Source organism: Haliaeetus leucocephalus, unplaced genomic scaffold (assembly GCF_000737465.1).
Source record: "Haliaeetus leucocephalus isolate CR32 unplaced genomic scaffold, Haliaeetus_leucocephalus-4.0 Scaffold184, whole genome shotgun sequence".
Lineage (NCBI taxonomy): Eukaryota > Metazoa > Chordata > Aves > Accipitriformes > Accipitridae > Haliaeetus > Haliaeetus leucocephalus.
The window spans coordinates 6,205,810-6,222,349 of NW_010972620.1; the positions used below are offsets into that span (position 1 = coordinate 6,205,810).

Below are 16,540 nucleotides of genomic sequence, written 5' to 3' on the forward strand. Positions count from 1 at the left end.
TCAGCACCATCAGTTGCTTTCCAGCAATACAAAATAGCTCTCTCCCCAGGAAACATTTATCCTATCTGGGAATAGTATACCAAGGGTGGTAATGCGTAATCAGGACAAAGCACTTAGAGAAGGCAGGCTGATATACTAGATGCTGAGAGAAGAGGTATAATATATCTCCACTTGTGCTTTTTCAACTCAGATTTTCCTTTTCCCTCGAAACATCATAGGTAGCAAGGGAAATTCCTGCCATACAAAATTCAAGAGCAAAATAATCCAAGTCTTGCCCTGAAACGTCACAGAAAACTAAACACATACCAACAAGCATTAATCTCTGGTGCTACAAACAAACCCTCTTCCTTTTTTTTCCCTGAGAAGTCATTTTCAACCCTGCACAGAGCAATGCTGGCAAATTCTTCTGCCAGTTTTGTCTTTGCACTCAGATGAAGGATGCTGCAGGGCAGTGCTCTTATCAGCACAGGATGCCGTCCCCATCCTCACAAGGCTTGATGTCTTTAACACCCTCTGCCACTCCGAGAGCAACCGATGGGAGCTATGGCCAGGGAGAGGAAAAGGAGAAATCTCTACTACTTCATGCACAATTCTGCTATTCAGCCTGTCAGCACCAGTTAAATACAAGGGCAGAAGTACTGAAAGGGAAAACAAACTTTGTGAGAAACACTGGATCTCCCCTACAGATGGGGAGCATTGAACCAGCCCTGAACTCTTCTTTCCACTTGTTGAGGCCAAGCCATTTGCTGGGTCATAACCGCAAAGAAGTGGAAATTGCTGTACAGCATCCAAGCATTACCGGAGGCGTAGTCCCAGTGCAATCAGACACATCAAGAGGAAAACAGCGCAACCAAAATCTCAAGGCTTAACAGCACCCTTTCAGTTCAGCTAGGCTAAAAATATCCCCCAAATCCTCAGAAAGGCAGCTCATTGCAGACTTCAACCGGCTTTAATTGACAGCCCCTCAAAACTGTTTTGTTGAGGATACCTTTCACCCTGCCCAGCAGACAGGGTATACGGGAACAACCCCCCACCGAGCCAGCCAGGAACCAGGCTCAGGTCTGCTACCGAGGAGGGTTCCCAGTGCCTCCGAGCACTGGAACACCTCGCCAGGCCAGCAAAATCCTCTGGAGTTGAAGTCACTGAAGATCACCGTTGATTCCTCACTACAATCCAATCTCAATTTTCCTTAAGCTAGAGACAAGAGTGGTAAAAAGCAGTTACGGCAACTTCAACAAATATCTTAAGAAAATCGAAATGTTTTAATGTTTCTGGGGAATTAAGTATCTGTATGAAATGAGAATGTCATTTTCTCATTAATATTTCACTAAAAATTTAATTGTGGGAGCACGCGGGTTTTCCTAAAGCAAAAGCGATGAGTATTATTAAGCATTACACATATTTCAGAACTCTATGGACTGCTAAGTGCTCCATGTCACTTCAAAAACTAAGACACTCATCCTTATTCCTAAATAGTTTGGAGCAAAGATTGGCCACAGAAGTGTCATTAATCAAAGTTCAGTCCTATCCAAGTCTTGACACGTACCCCAAGCCAAATAATTTCTTTGGTAAGTACTCAGACATCAAAACCCTTCACAGGGACTCTGAGACACCATGTGAAAACCTGGCTGGGCTCTATAAACCAAGTGTCCCAGGAGCCAACAGAGAAGCTGCAGAGCAACGCACAGCTGTGCCACGTGCAGCAGATCCATCTTTTATATTTCCGTCTCCCAGCCATCTGTTCCCAAATTCTGTTTTTCTCCTGGTGTATCCATTCTGCAACAGAACTAGAGAAAAGGGGCTTGTACCCAATACGAAGCAAGTTCAGAAGAACTGGATTCACCAACAGGTATATGGATCGGAAGCCACTGGTCCCACATCATGATTTTGCTCTCCCTGCCCTTCTCCGCTCAGCACAGTGTGGGAAGCACCGGGTGAGGTAACAAGCTGTTTGCAAAAAGAGGGAAATCTGAAGTAGGAGACATGGGAGGCAAGAGCACAAGTGGAGAGGATGAGATCAGATGTGACACTGCAAGAGGTTACAGCGAAAAAAACAGGCACTGCTGGAAAAGCCCCTCCTTCTCATGGAGGATTCTGCTACTTCCAAATACGGTTCTGTTTTAATGTGACATCAACCCCCCCACCACCAAATTTCAAACGCTTCTTCTCAAGAAGCGGTGGCCTGGCTCCAGCACCATCCATCTGGTGGAGCCACAGACCCAAGAATCTTGGCTCCGCTCTCTCCTGCCTGGCAGGCTCTCCCCGGAGCTGCAGCTGGGTGTGGGCTATCAACAGCACCAACCAGGAGATGCTGGCCACAGGGGACCAGCTTACCACTTTGCTCAACTTGCTTTCAGGGAATTTCCTCCAGTGCCTTTCACCCCTTCCAGGCAGACCTCCGACTCTGGTGCTGCTGGGAATCTCTCCTGGTCCCCCACACCAGAACCGTACAGCGCTGTCTGACGTGGCTTCTTGGGAGACTGGAAATGCCTAAAAAGAAGTACTTTACTTGGAGAAGATGACAAAGCCTGAAATCGGAGCTGCCTTGTTGACCAGCAGCTCTTTACCTAGCTGAATTTGTTGCCCTCTGCTATGCTGGCAAAGAGAAATGATTTCAGACTTCTCAGCTGCAACTTGCCATTCAGTTAACATACTTGGCAAGGACCGAAAAAAGCTGAAGGGCATCCAAAAAACTTGGGTCATAGAGAGAGAAGAGTTTTACTGTGTTACTCTTACCATGGCTGTTTTCAAACAACATTTTAAGATTTTCACGGAAAAATGTATTTTCGTTAAAACTGTCCACGTGAAGTTTGGAAATCGCTTCAGGCAGCACAGCTGTAATAATGCAGGACAAAAAGCAAACCAGCTACTACTAGGTCAAGCAAATCAACTACCAAACTACAGCAAATTAAGGATTCATTATGAGTCTCAACAAAGAAATACTTTACCAAGACAAAGGAAAAAGAGGGTGTTGTGGAAAGAGCTTTTAAAAGGGAACACTTGTGTGCAATTTTGCAGATAGCATCTTACTCAGAGGCAGTGGGGTAGATTGATCTCTAAAGACTCTTAAAAGGTTTTGCAGTGGAAAAAAATAGTTGCAAGGCATACAGTCAGATCATTAACTGTGCAGCCCAGGCTGCCAGCTGCTCACTCAAATACTCCAGATGGCTCCTCCTCTAAAACATCATCATTTGATCTTGGTAATCAAATTTTCTCCCACTCTTACAATCCTAAGTGAGGCAAGGCTTGTACGAAGAGATGATGTATTTTATTTGACTGAGATGGATTGCGAAAACACAACAAATTAGCTTTCAAGGCACTCAGCCTCTTCTAACTGTATCAAAGCTAACCATCTCCAGCCCTTTAACACCTTTTTTCTACTGTTGCCACCACAGACAGTTCAAAGCACCAGCTATACCCTATAAGGCTGCCTGGCATCCAGATTGTATACAGTATTTGCATACTAAACACTTCAACATACAGTAGGTATCTAAATCCACAACTTCCCACCAGTGGAAAGTAGGACCCGTCACTGGAGCGCAGCATTGGGAGACTCGGTATCCTGAAGCACTTAGGCTGGATTAATTACACAAATGTGTCATCTGCTTGTCTTGCCAGAGTCACGCAAGACACCGTCTGCACATTTTTCAGACCTTTAATACAGCCTTTAGGACATACGGTGCCAGAAACAAGACTTTTTCTTCTCTTTTCACTCAATTAGAGCCAACATGCATGGTTCTTCTGAGGCCAGGCTCATCTGTGGATGCTCACTTCAACCATTTGAACAGAAAGTGGTCATGGCCAGCAAGTTCCCCCCAGTCTCGGTGGCTGCCAAGCACCGTCTGGCTGACACCGATTATCGGCAGGATGGTACTGGGGCAGGGGGAAATTGCTTTTTCTTTTCCTTTTAAACTATGGGAATTTCTTATGTGGTTTTCTGCAAAGGCTTCAAGGAAGAAAATTAAACTCAACCACTGCACTGTCAGTCTTCAACCTCTCTTCCAAAGAAACAACACTAGAAATTTCCCAGTATTTTCAGAAAATGTTGAGCTTTGACAGTTTAAGATGACCAGTGGAAATATTCAAAAGTCACATCTTCCAAAATATGCATTCTTACTAGCATGAGCAGAGTATTTTAAATGCTGGCATTATTTAAATCAGCATACTTATGTAAAATTTAATATTAATTTTGTTTCTCATACCTAGTTGCAAGAGATGATGAAAATCAGTTATAGCTAATCAGAGGAAACAATTCATTGTTGCAGCGGGTCGCTTGCATCTGAAGTCTAAACCCCAATCTGATCATTGCCTAGTGGGATTATTCCCCACTGGAGTTTAGCGCTAAACTTCATCACCCACTCAACTTTCATTTTTATAACAGAGCTGTACTTTTATTTCACAAACTAGAAGCACACAAAGAACAAAACAGCTTGCTAAAGGCCATGAATTAGGAAAAAGAATCAGAGCTGGGACTAGAAAACTATAAAGAAAGGCAGCAAGAATTATCACAGAATGGAAGAGGTTTTGTTTGAAGAGAAGCTAAGAAACTAGAACTCTATGACTTGAAGAAAAAACACTGCCATTTATGAAAAAAACCCTCAAGAATAGTAAAAAGCAGATGAACAGGAAAAAGCTTGTTCATAAACTAGGAGCCACCAAATGAAATAAGGTGGTGTGGTCTGAAACAAACAAAAGGAAGTACTTTTTCACCCAGCACATAATTATATTGTAGAATTATTAGATACAGGATGTTGCAGAGGCCAGAAATACAAATAGATTTAGAATTTAAAAAAAAAAAAGAAAAAAAAAGCAAGCACTTTCTTCTGTGAATTTGCCTAATCTATCAACGGCTACTAAATGCAGTGATGCAGATGGTGTTTCCTTGTCACAAGCCCTTCAAACTCTGGGTGGTGAGGTGTGAAGCAGTACGCCAGAGGAACTGCGTGTCCCTGTTATGTTCCGTACACATCTGTCACTCAGCCCTGTCGGACTGGGGAGGGATGGCGCGTGGTCCAACACCACGGCACAGGACAGCCACTCCTGTGATGAGACTGGCCGATTCCTTAGCTTGTTTTCAGATTGCTGGATCACTTACAGTAACAGGGATTGACTCAACGCACAGACAGACCTTTCGGCAGTTTGATCAGACCCTCTACTGATTTTTATCTCTGTCCTTACATCAGATCTCTGCTGATTCTCAGATTACTGGATGAGTGACTGCTGCACACTACAAGAACCCGTTCCGTTTTTTTAAGTTATCAGCTATACCAAGTACACCAGTGCCCTCCTCGTCATCATCGTATCCGAACTGGTGAGGCCCTTCTATTCTAATTTCAAAGGATACTAGCATTTTTTTTGTTTGTAGGACATGATGTAAGCATGACCTTCTTGAAAGACTGTCTATCGTAATGACCTTTACAGAGTTAAAAGACATCGGTTTAGAGCTGTGTCACATCAGCTTGGCAATATTGTCTTTTATTAAATCAGAAGTTTAAATGCCCTTGTCTGTCTTTTAGGCGCCAGAATTCTATACCTACTTTAATTTTGTTGTTGTTGAAATGCATTTTGCACTAAAATCCAAGATTTATTTTCCCTTTCAGAGAGAAAGGGTTTTCTTTTTTACTATATGCCCTACTGTACAATAACAAAATGAAAATAAAAGATTTTACCAACATTTGCTTTATAAAAGGTGTCCAATCTACATGACTGAGTAAAGCAGTTACTATCATGCAACTTTTGAAGTTTCCTGTAATTACTCTACATGACAATCTATATTTTACTTGAGCTCTTTTGAAGAGTGATGAGTATATAATGAGAAAGCAGTTCTTGATAATTTGGGGCGCTGCAAAAGTTACATCCAATTTAATTTTAGACTAGAAATACTAGAAAACTTTCAAAAGACTCAGTGGCAGCTTATTTACAAATATACTATTTATAATGAATGCATTGATACAGAATGACTCTTATAAAAAAGCAAGGCAATCTTTTATATAGACATAACAATCAACATTACAATAATTCAGATTAAAAGTACATTTTTGTAGACTGTTTACACTCTTGTTTAGCTTTTAACCACAAAATTAGCGTGGTCTGGTATTTTTCCACAGCAAAAGTCCTGTGCAGTCCTGGATAAGACCTAAACATCGGAATAATAAACATAATTTTCTGATCTTTGCTAACATAAAACCAAAAACCATTTGTAGATACTATTGTTTGTTTGTAATTGTCCTTACTGTGCCTTGAAGTTTGTGTTGTGCAAATTACTGCACATTTCTAATGTCTAATTAGAAGCTATTCCGGCATGCCAATTTGATACAACCGAGGTGTGCTACTGACTATATGAAAATTCTTCGTTGCATCCAGATTTGAAGACTCCCCTCAGATGGGTTTGTGTGGGAAAAAAAATTTATTTTTTTGGGGTTTTAAAAAAAAAAAAAAGGGGGGGGGGGGGAGAAATAACCTCTCAAAGTTTTCTACTTGTTAAATAAAAGCTATTTTTCAAACTCCCAGGATTAAAGATGATACTTGAATTCCAGGTGACACAATGGGTTTCAGCACTAACCAGCTAGACAGTCTGAGTACTAATTTACTAAATCATGTACATGAGCAAACAGAACCTTCAAGAAGTCTGAACATGCACTTTCTCACACAACATTAGCAAAAGATGGACAAAACTGCAGAGAAAACCTAAATCCAAGAGAGGCACTGAAGCAAATATTCTACAACCCAAATCTCTTTCTAAAAAGGGTGTATGAATTTCAAAGTTCCCAATAGCATCTGGCAAACGGAAAAGTGCCAATTACATAACTGTGTGACCCAACTTTACAAGCAGCATTTCCATTGCATTTATACTAGACAACTTTGGTGATGAACTTAAATATGGGACAGCCAGAGACAGAACTTTAACTCCTTATACTAAAAGAAAACATTTTTGCAAAGAATTACCAAACAACTTTCTATTTAGTGAATTTAAATGCAGTATGCGACCAACACGAGTCACAACTGCAGTTATTCCTTCTTTTCATTGTTTAACAAATCCCTAATGTGCTTTACCCCTTAACAGACTTCCATAATACTACAGAGTCTATAGTACAGTAATTTAGCTTGTTAAATCAAGGCATGATTCAGGATAGTGTCTTTATGGGGCATGTGTATATGTACATATTCTTATGTACATAAGCACAGACACATACAAAATTGATATTTTGTCTATGGGCAAGCAATTAAGGTAATGATTTTCACCCAAAGTAAAGATTGTCACACTCTTCAATAAGCCTGCTAAATTATTTCCCCCAGTGTGGCAAGGGGGATAAATATTTAATACAAGTTATCTGGGAATCACCTGTTTCTCCATCATGTTTTCAAAGATGCCATAAAGAATTAATTTCTCCACCTTGTCTATGCTTTCATACATATATAGATACACATATACATATATGTATGTATGTATACATACTTGTCCAGATGAAGTTCTTTCCATTCATACTTTGATTAGGCCAAACAAAATTCTTAAACACGTATAAGCCAACACGTGTGTCCAACTGAATGTCATCAGGCATTAAATACAATTTAGAAACCGCACTGGTTAACAATCCAGCATCCTGGGAAATGCAAGTCTGTTATGTCAGGATGTAAGACTGTTTTGAATGATCAAAACAGCTGGATTTATACGGATCTGTGTATAGATTTGGATATAAATCCATGTATGTACTATATGGATTTATATGCATCTATTCCCAATCCATGCTCCACATTTAATACTTAAACTTTTGGATAATTTTAAAGAACTTTTCAAATTCTTTGACTTGCTTTCTCCTGTACCAGAACTTCTCTCACACTGCTTTTATTCAAATCTCTCTGTAGACACTGAAAAAATAAGCATTCACCTCAGAACGTATAAAATTAAACTCCTAAAACAGGGCTCAGGATTATCTGGCATTGCAACAACCATACTAGTACAAAGATAGTTTGAAAAAATATCCTGTTTTTAATATAGTAATGAATTAAAACATAGCTTTATTTATTCCTATAAGTGTAATGAAAAGAATAGTTTGTTTTTAAGCGAGTGTAACGAGCACTATTTTGGTAGCCAACTTCTCCACAAGAATTTATGTGAGAGAGGGTCAGCTCCAATCATACAGTCATTAACCATGTACCTTAACAAGGTGAATAATCAACATATTTACAAACTAAACAAATTCAATCCCGTCAACTCTTATAAAAATGGGACTGAGGAGCAGACAGGGAATGAGACCAATGCTTGAGAACACAAGGGGTCGCCACTTTTGTTTTAAGGAACCATATTAATCAAACCAGTTTCCTCTAGTGACCTGAGGGCACAAATACGGATTTAGCAGTATATTCAGAAGTTAGATTACAGTCTTGATACTAAGCATTTCAGTATCTTCATATTTTAACACCTTAATGCTGAGAAAGATTAACTTCAGGCAGAACTGTAAGGAACTAGCCTTTTATAAACTAAAGAAAGTCTAAACTGAAAAGCTACAGCAGATGCAAAAAAAAAAAAGGGGGGGGGGAGGGGACAGAGAGACAGAGCATGTGAGAAAGAACAGAACATTACTTAGTAAAATCCAGTGACATCTACAATAGTTTTACAGCATGTTTAAGCCCTCTAAGGTTTTATATCTCCACCTGCCTTCCATTAAAACTTACTCCTTGTTAATGAAAAGGCGTACGACAAAACAGAATGCAAATAGATCACGGCAATACGTCTAAGTAAGCATGCCAGAAATAATATTCCCCAAACTTCTGCATGTGAAATAGATTTCCCATGGCATCAATTGATTTGATTTAGTTCAAAAGGTACAGTCCTGTAAGTCACACTACCCCAGCAGCAATTCCAATGACTATAAACTGGACAGTTCTTGAGTAACTGTGGAATGTAACCGCCTCGAGTTCCTACCCTCCTGAAAAAGGACAACTGGCCCTACAAGTGCAGCAATAGTGTAAGTCTCCCTGAAGCATCTTCTGCCTTTTAAACAACCAATAAAGTCATGATAAAACTGAATGTCCACTACTTACAGTGTTTCTCTTGAGCTACCAACATCTATGCACAAATGAAAAAGGTGCCTCTTTTTTAATAGATTGGTTTAATACTGAAACAGATAGGATGAAGTTAAAAAAGAATAATCAAGATACTGAACTGAATATTTTGAAGCAAGTGCCCCAGCTGTGGGGAAAAGTGCATTTAGTTCAGCAGCAAAACAGCACAGTGTGAAGATATTGTGCTTGGACACAGAAGTTCCATAATGGAAGGAGGTACAAGGCAAGTCAAGATATAAAACCATAGTACATTGTTAACCAATCTTAAAACTTACATATATTGCAGTGTTTAAAAGTAAGACACATTCATTTATTGTACAAGGACTATAAGGAATCCTTAAAATTGCCTGTTGTAGTTTATGACTCAACATTGTAATAAAAATGTACATATATATTATTTCCTTGCCACTTAACTGTACTGTTAGACCTCATGGACTTGTTACTTCACAAAATGAAAACCGCTCTTCACTGAGTATACTCAATGTTTTTACCAATCTGAAAAGGTTTACTTGTGCTAGAAAAGACCAACCGCAAAAGGCTCAGTTCAGATATGTTATGCCTGCAACTGATAACTCAGGGAAGCAAGACTTAAAGGAATTCAAGCTTTTTTTTTCTTTTCTTTTTGTTTTGACTGCATCCTTTTCACCTGCCAGTTGTTCTGATGAGTATATGTTTTTAGTATACAAACCAGTTGATAAAAATTCATCAGCAGAGGCATATAAATTCTAGATATGATTGATTAAAACAGAGCAAATCAGAATAAAACAAAATCCAGTGATTTACTCTGACTGTAAACAATATAAAAACACCATTTGCTTCAAATCTCAAAATAAGTTAAAAGAAAATCCCAACCTCAGGACACATGACCCTTTCAGGTTTTGACAAAAAAAAAAAAAAAAAAAAAAAAAGAGGGAGGAAAACAGAAAAGTTCATTATATAAAGGTTACACATTTCTCTTAACTGAAAGTAAATCTAAGCAAAACTATTTTTGTCCCTTAAATTTAAACTTTGAGTTCATTGGCAATTGCTTTAAATGAACTGGCATTTTCAGATTATTCAGACATTCCATCAAATTCAGCAAAGAAAACTTAGACAAGCATTTTTACAGAATAAAAAAAAAATCTAAATGGCTATGATTCCTCTATTAGCAGAAACACATAATGCAGTCTTAAATTTGCCTTTTTATATTATTTATATATTTATATATATATATAATATAATATAAAACACATATATTATATTATATATACATATACAGACAATTACAACATTAATGCAGTTTGTGTTTTGTACAGTGTATTGGACAATCCGATTAGCATCAGACCATGGCACGATATGGTCCCTGCATTTTTAGGAACTGAATGATGAAGGAGGGTCCTCCTGCAACAATCTGAGGTGGAAGGTGGCTGAGCGGGCAGTTCTCAATACTCATTATTGACAGTTTGCTGCAAAGAGCCAGCTCAAAGGGAAGGCTGTGCAGATTGGGGTTGTCATTCAAATACAGTTCTTCCAGATTCTCCAGTGTACCTGGTTAAAATAAAATAATACAAAGTAGTATTTTTTTTGATTCATGCAGTTTATAACTTCTAGACAGAAGGTCTAAGTCCACTTGAAGATTCTTTACTATATAGAATTTTGAGTCAGTGACTCATCCAAGCTGCTGTTTTCAAGCACAGCAAGTTTTCTGTTCACTGGTACCCAAGCAAGAACCAATTTGCTTTAGTTTCCTGTAAAAATATCCACTACTACATCTCCTTTAGATAACAACTGAACTGAGAATACACAGAGTCAGATAACTGAGAGGGACTTCACCATAACTGTTTAGCCAAGTGCTCTGCAACTGCAGGCAACATTGAATATAGTTAGAAGGGCCTAGAAAATATTTATAGCATACAGTTTCTATTATTTCTTTTAAAATATCTATGCCACACATTTATGTAATTAGAACCCATATATTAAAGACCTGAAGCTGTAACTGTAATGTGCTACAGGAAGAAAGCAGGAGAGATCTCTGCACAGCAGTGAATTTATTCAATGGAACAAACCTGTGTGAAATTTTTTTCCTGAATTCAAATTTTACAACTTGCTTCTACTACAGATACTGCAATAGATTAACCAGAAGCTGGAAGACAAAGTAATTTCTTCTTTCTTAAGACTTCCATTCCTCCACAGCAATAAAATATCAAAATTAATCCATATCTTTGAAATACACTCCAAACATACAATTCCTCCTCAAAACATTCCCCGTTTTCCAAACTTATATACCATAAACATCTCCTTTAACCTAAAAGACTATTTAATCTTTTACAAAAGAGAGCAGTAGTCAGGGCTCAAGGCATGGAAAACCAACAAAAATGAAAGGCTACAGAAGAAATAATGAGAAATAGCCCATAGCATGATAGATGAAGCAGTCACCTCTAAAAACAGTTAACTATTCTCTAAGCTGTTAAGACAAGCAGCTTTAATAACCAAATTGTACTCCTACAATAGTATTTCCAGTGTGCTTACTGATTTTAATTCCACAGCTCATTTCCACAGCATCCAAACTCTCTCCACTAACTTATGAACTAAACTACAAAGCTCCAGATTTAGATTGTTTTAGGCTCTTCTCACACTGAGGCACATACAAGATGAGCAGAAGCTGCAATGGCTTATCACTAAAGATGCTGGGAGAGACAGACCACGCCTTCCCCATCTGCACATCATTGTTTCTGGCCACGTTTTGCTTTCTGTAGCTTGTCCCATCATTTTTTCCTCCATAATAAGCTCTAACTTTAAGATTTTAACTTAAGTGCTCAGAATCATGCTCTGGACCAACTATAAAAGAAACATGGGCTTTCATTTTCAGATGCTCTGAATCCCACTTACTCTGAATGTCTCAAGTAGACAAAAAGAATCCTATTTCTCCCTTCTTTCTGTAGATTTTCTCTACTTCCTTTGCTTATCTCATCAAGGTGAAAAACAATATGATGGTCTATAAAGAGAAGCGTGTGCAGAGGAACTATCAGCAGAAACATTTGCTTCAGCTGTCTACAACTTACACAAGGTTTTTGGCTACACCATGGAATTAGAGTAGGACCAGTACATTTCCTTTCTCTTTCCAAGAATAGGTTTATGAAGTTGAATGACTGATAACACGCAAATTGTGGGAGAATCTGGAGAGAAAAGGAATCTCAACGTTCCAAGTTAATGTGTGTTCGGCAGCTTTCTGCAGAAGAACTGGAAAAAGCTAGACCATTCGTTTCACTACAGTTTGGCAAGATAAAGATCATACACTATACTGCTGTTCCTGTGGCACATGCTTCACATCAGGTTCTATGTATCTAGAAGTTTCAAATGAGTTTTGTGGCTACTAGTCACAAACACAGTAGATGCCTATCTTATGTGTCAGTAACTGCTTTGGCTCAGGCACACTGCATAAAACCAGAAAAAGGGATCTTACCAATTTCCTCAGGAAGGTGTGTGAGAAGATTCTCTCCAAGTCCAAGGTGTGTCAGATTGGTAAGGTGACCGATACCTCTGGGAAGGGTGGTCAACTGATTATTAGTCAGAACCAATTTCTAAGGGAAAAAACACATTTTTAAAAATTAACTTAATGACTTTTGCTTTGAATGACAGCAAGTAACAAGATATATAGCTGATAAATTGATGGGTTCTACTCTCTAGCATTTGAGCAAAAAAACCTGTACCCTTCAACAACATTTCAGACCTCTATTAAGCACCACTAAACATAAAAATAAAATAGTGCATCGTAAAACACATGCCTAAATATAAAAGCTTTCATGAACATGAATGAAATCAGAGGCTATTCCTGTGGCAGTATTATGGTACAACAGTTAAACTCTTCAAAATTTGTTTGTTCAATATTAACTGATAAATCTGGGGAAGAATTAGTGGGGACAGATTGTGGATGAAGTTGCACAAGATTCTTAACGTCTGGTTCTATGTCCAGTCCCAAATAGTTTCCCTCATCAAACTAGCTGTAATTAAATCAGCACAGTGTAAATAAAGGACGCAAGATGTTTATCTTAGCCAATTATTGTTTCACCTGCAGATCCTTGAGGTAAGCTATTTCATTTGGCAAGGATTCCAGTTTGTTTTCCTCTAGATCTAACTCTCGTAGTTTCCGTAGATTTCCAATTCCATGGGGAAGTTTCTTTAGTAGATTGTTTGACAAGATAAGAACCTAAAAAAAACCCCCACAACCAAACACACAGAATTTCAGCAACACAGTAAGTAAATAACAAATTAAGACAGGATCTTTTATATTTTCAAGTAATGAAGTCCAAGATTAGCCTATATTTAAATTACAGAAGCAAACTTAAAAGAAAAAAAAAATCAAATCAGTGATTAATCATTTTAAGCCTTTAATGATACAAATACATAAATTTGACAGAATTCTTTCAAATATTATTTTACATAATAATAGATGCAGAGTAAAAATGAAGAACACCTTATTTCTTCAAATGACCAAAGAAAAACACTTTCTTCCTGTACTTCCCTATCATTTCATTATGCTACCTTATAGCTATCTCATAATCATGTTTTACATTATTTGCTGTGCTTGCCAAGGCCTCCTTAAAAAGCTTAATACTTCCTCTTCTCCCTATGTCCCTTTGTTTAGGGGCAGCAGCAAGTAAACATACAGATCAGAGCACCCAAGCAGAACACTGCATAGGTATCCACTGGCTTACCAAAGTGGTCTCCTATCACACACCCACCCCTACTACAGTGTTATCCTCTTGTTTTTCTCCCCCTTTCTAAGTTGAATTATAAATACCCTAGGTTCAAGAAATGTATCCTTATTTGCAATGTCAATTAACAGAGTTATTCATTATATCACAAGCAAGTTAACAGGGGTTACACTAGTATACCATTTTTCCTCCAGAGAAGTCTTGCAGTTCTTAGTAGCAGTCAAGCCTCACAACAACACAGTGAGTAGTAAGGTAATTAATTACTGATTAAACAATGCTATTATCTAGTTATTTAACAAGGCACACTGAAACACAAAGATGTGAAAGAGTACCCAGTGTGGACCCTCATCCTAGCCACACACAACTCCCTGCTAAGCCAGCCAAGGTTGCAAACGCCTGGCTTCTACCAATCCCAACACTCACTAGCTTCATGTAACGTGGAAACACCAAAGGCAGGAACAGAATAGAAAACAAGGCTAAAATCAAAATGAAAATCAAAATGAATAAAAGCCAAAGTCTTAGCATTAGCACAAGCAGTATTTCGCTGGCTTTCCTTTATGCACTACGATATACACAGAATGATAAGAATAGTAACGTTTTAATCGCATATCAAGAGACAAAGGCAGGAACAGAAAATATTACCTACATGCAACACAGCTGACTTAGCACTGCTGTGGGAACGTTCACTTTTGTGTAAACACTGCCCAAATAGTTCTTTGTATTTGATACTTTAATTACAGAGAAAAATACTGCTAACGGGTCATGCAGCTCTCCAGCTTCAGCAGCCGGCAGACCACCAGCAAATCCAGTTGTTAGAGGTTACTAACTTCCCAATCACATCAATCACAGCCTTAACTTAAAGGGAACTGGGCCACTAAATAGCTATTACTCTGCCATATAATTTTTGCTCCAAACTACAGGAGTTATTAATTATTCAGAGCAGCAGTCACACTGGAAATTTGCAATTTCAAATACGCTATTTGCTATCGTACTTGAACAGATTTTTCCCAGCAGCGCACAGAGGCTACGAAGACCCCTCAGCTGCCCAAAAAAGCCCCTCTACCTTTATGTCCCTCCAAAGCAATTAAGTTTGTCTCTGCTGATGGTACCTTGGGAAACAGGACTAGGGGACACAACAGGTTTAGTTCACAGTTTCAACCTACGAGTTCTTCCCCCCTCAAAGGCTGAGAATTCCAACCCAGCTGCCTACAAGGTTCACAGAGCTACATTCAAGCCACCTCTGGCTGTAGACCATTTCATTACATTTTTCTGATCCCTGCCGTTTCCATGTTGGTCTCTCCAGGAATCAAGCTGAGTTCAGTGCCATTGCATTTACAACACTAACTTTCTGTTGAGAAAAGTTTTCCTTCTATGTAGTTAAAAATATATAGGTACTTAGCCCTTTGTGCACACTCATCTAGACCCTGAAGAACAACATTCAAAAAGCTGTTGACAATAACCATAAACAGATGCAACACATCTAATTAAATAGCATACATACACGTACTTATTTGGCTTTATTTGACCCCAAAGTAATATTACTTAAACCTGAAGTAGAGAATGCCTGTTTGCAGGGGTTCACTTAGCTGTTCATTTATACTCTTCTCACCTCAAGAGAAACAAGCCCAGATACATCCTCAGGGATTTTTGTGAGCTGATTAGTCGCTAAGTTCAGTTCTACCATACTAGTCCAAGTCCCGAAGTCCAAGGGGAGAGAGGTCAGCTGATTGTCCTGTGATTTAACATATCAAACATTTAGAGTCTGCACTTGCAAGAAATTGGCAAGGCATCTGAGAGATTAAGCAAACTGCTTACAAAATACTTCATAACAAAACAGTTGATAATTAAAACAGAAGAATAAAATGTTGATAATTGGCCAAATATTTTCTAAATTCCTCCAAATAATAAGCAGTCCCAAACAGAGTTACAGAATTGACTCTGTGTTACTAATATGAACTGAAGTGGAAATATTAGAAGTACATAATTCTCAAGATTTCATGTGTCCCAGTAGTTAAAACTTTTTTTTTGTCCCTTCTTTGCTGAATACAATGAAGGGTGGAAAAAAAAAGAACAGAAAATTCACCATAACTTACAAAGCTGCTATCAGCATGCTGGAATCCTAAAAATATATGGAGTTCGGGAAAAAAACAAAACAAAACCAAAAAAAACTACAAACACCCCCCCCCCCAAAAAAAAACCCCCCCCCCCCCCCAAAAAAAAAAAGGGGGGGGGGGGGGGGGGGGGGGGCACCAAACATACCACAAAGGAAATACACCTTAATGGCTCAGAGTAAAAGCATCTGAAATTAATCTGAACATCTTACTGCTCAAAATGTTGCTACAAAATTTGATCTAGACAGACACCACAAAATCTAAAAAAAAACAGGTCATACAAAGTCCTGATAAACATGCAAAGTTAGAAATGGGTACATGATAAAAAATGGTCTTAATGCAAACTGAGAATCCATTTGTGCCAAAAGATATTCTAAAATAGTAGCTGAGCTTAGCTACTGCCCAAACATTATTTATTTTTTTAAAATAATTTAAGAACTTGAAACCAACCCATTCAAAGAAAAACATCACCTCTTTTCCCTAGTTCTCTTCACCCTAAGTGTATGCAACCCAGACTTAAAGGTTCTCTTTCTGTGTTCTACAACTACCGCCAAAAGGCTCCAAACTTAGGTTTTGAAAGAATATATTCTAAAAAAGATATTTGACATAATTTTGTTTATAATCTAAACTGTAACAGTGGCGGGGGGGGGGGGGGGGGGGGGAAAAAAAAAC

At 38.4% G+C, this 16,540-nt stretch overlaps 1 protein-coding gene across 1 annotated transcript in view; it reads right to left on the reverse strand.

Annotated features, from left to right (window-relative positions):
• Positions 1-9,351: 9,351 nt before the first annotated feature.
• Positions 9,352-16,540, reverse strand: part of SHOC2 (soc-2 suppressor of clear homolog (C. elegans)) — a 39,627-nt gene continuing 32,438 nt past the window's right edge. Inside the window, exons 5-8 of the mRNA XM_010564745.1 lie at positions 15,367-15,489; positions 13,112-13,249; positions 12,506-12,623; positions 9,352-10,590 (exon numbers count right to left, since the gene is read on the reverse strand). Coding sequence (XP_010563047.1) covers positions 10,382-10,590; positions 12,506-12,623; positions 13,112-13,249; positions 15,367-15,489 — 588 coding nt within the window. The 3' untranslated portion in view covers positions 9,352-10,381. The remainder of the gene's footprint in view (positions 10,591-12,505; positions 12,624-13,111; positions 13,250-15,366; positions 15,490-16,540) is intronic.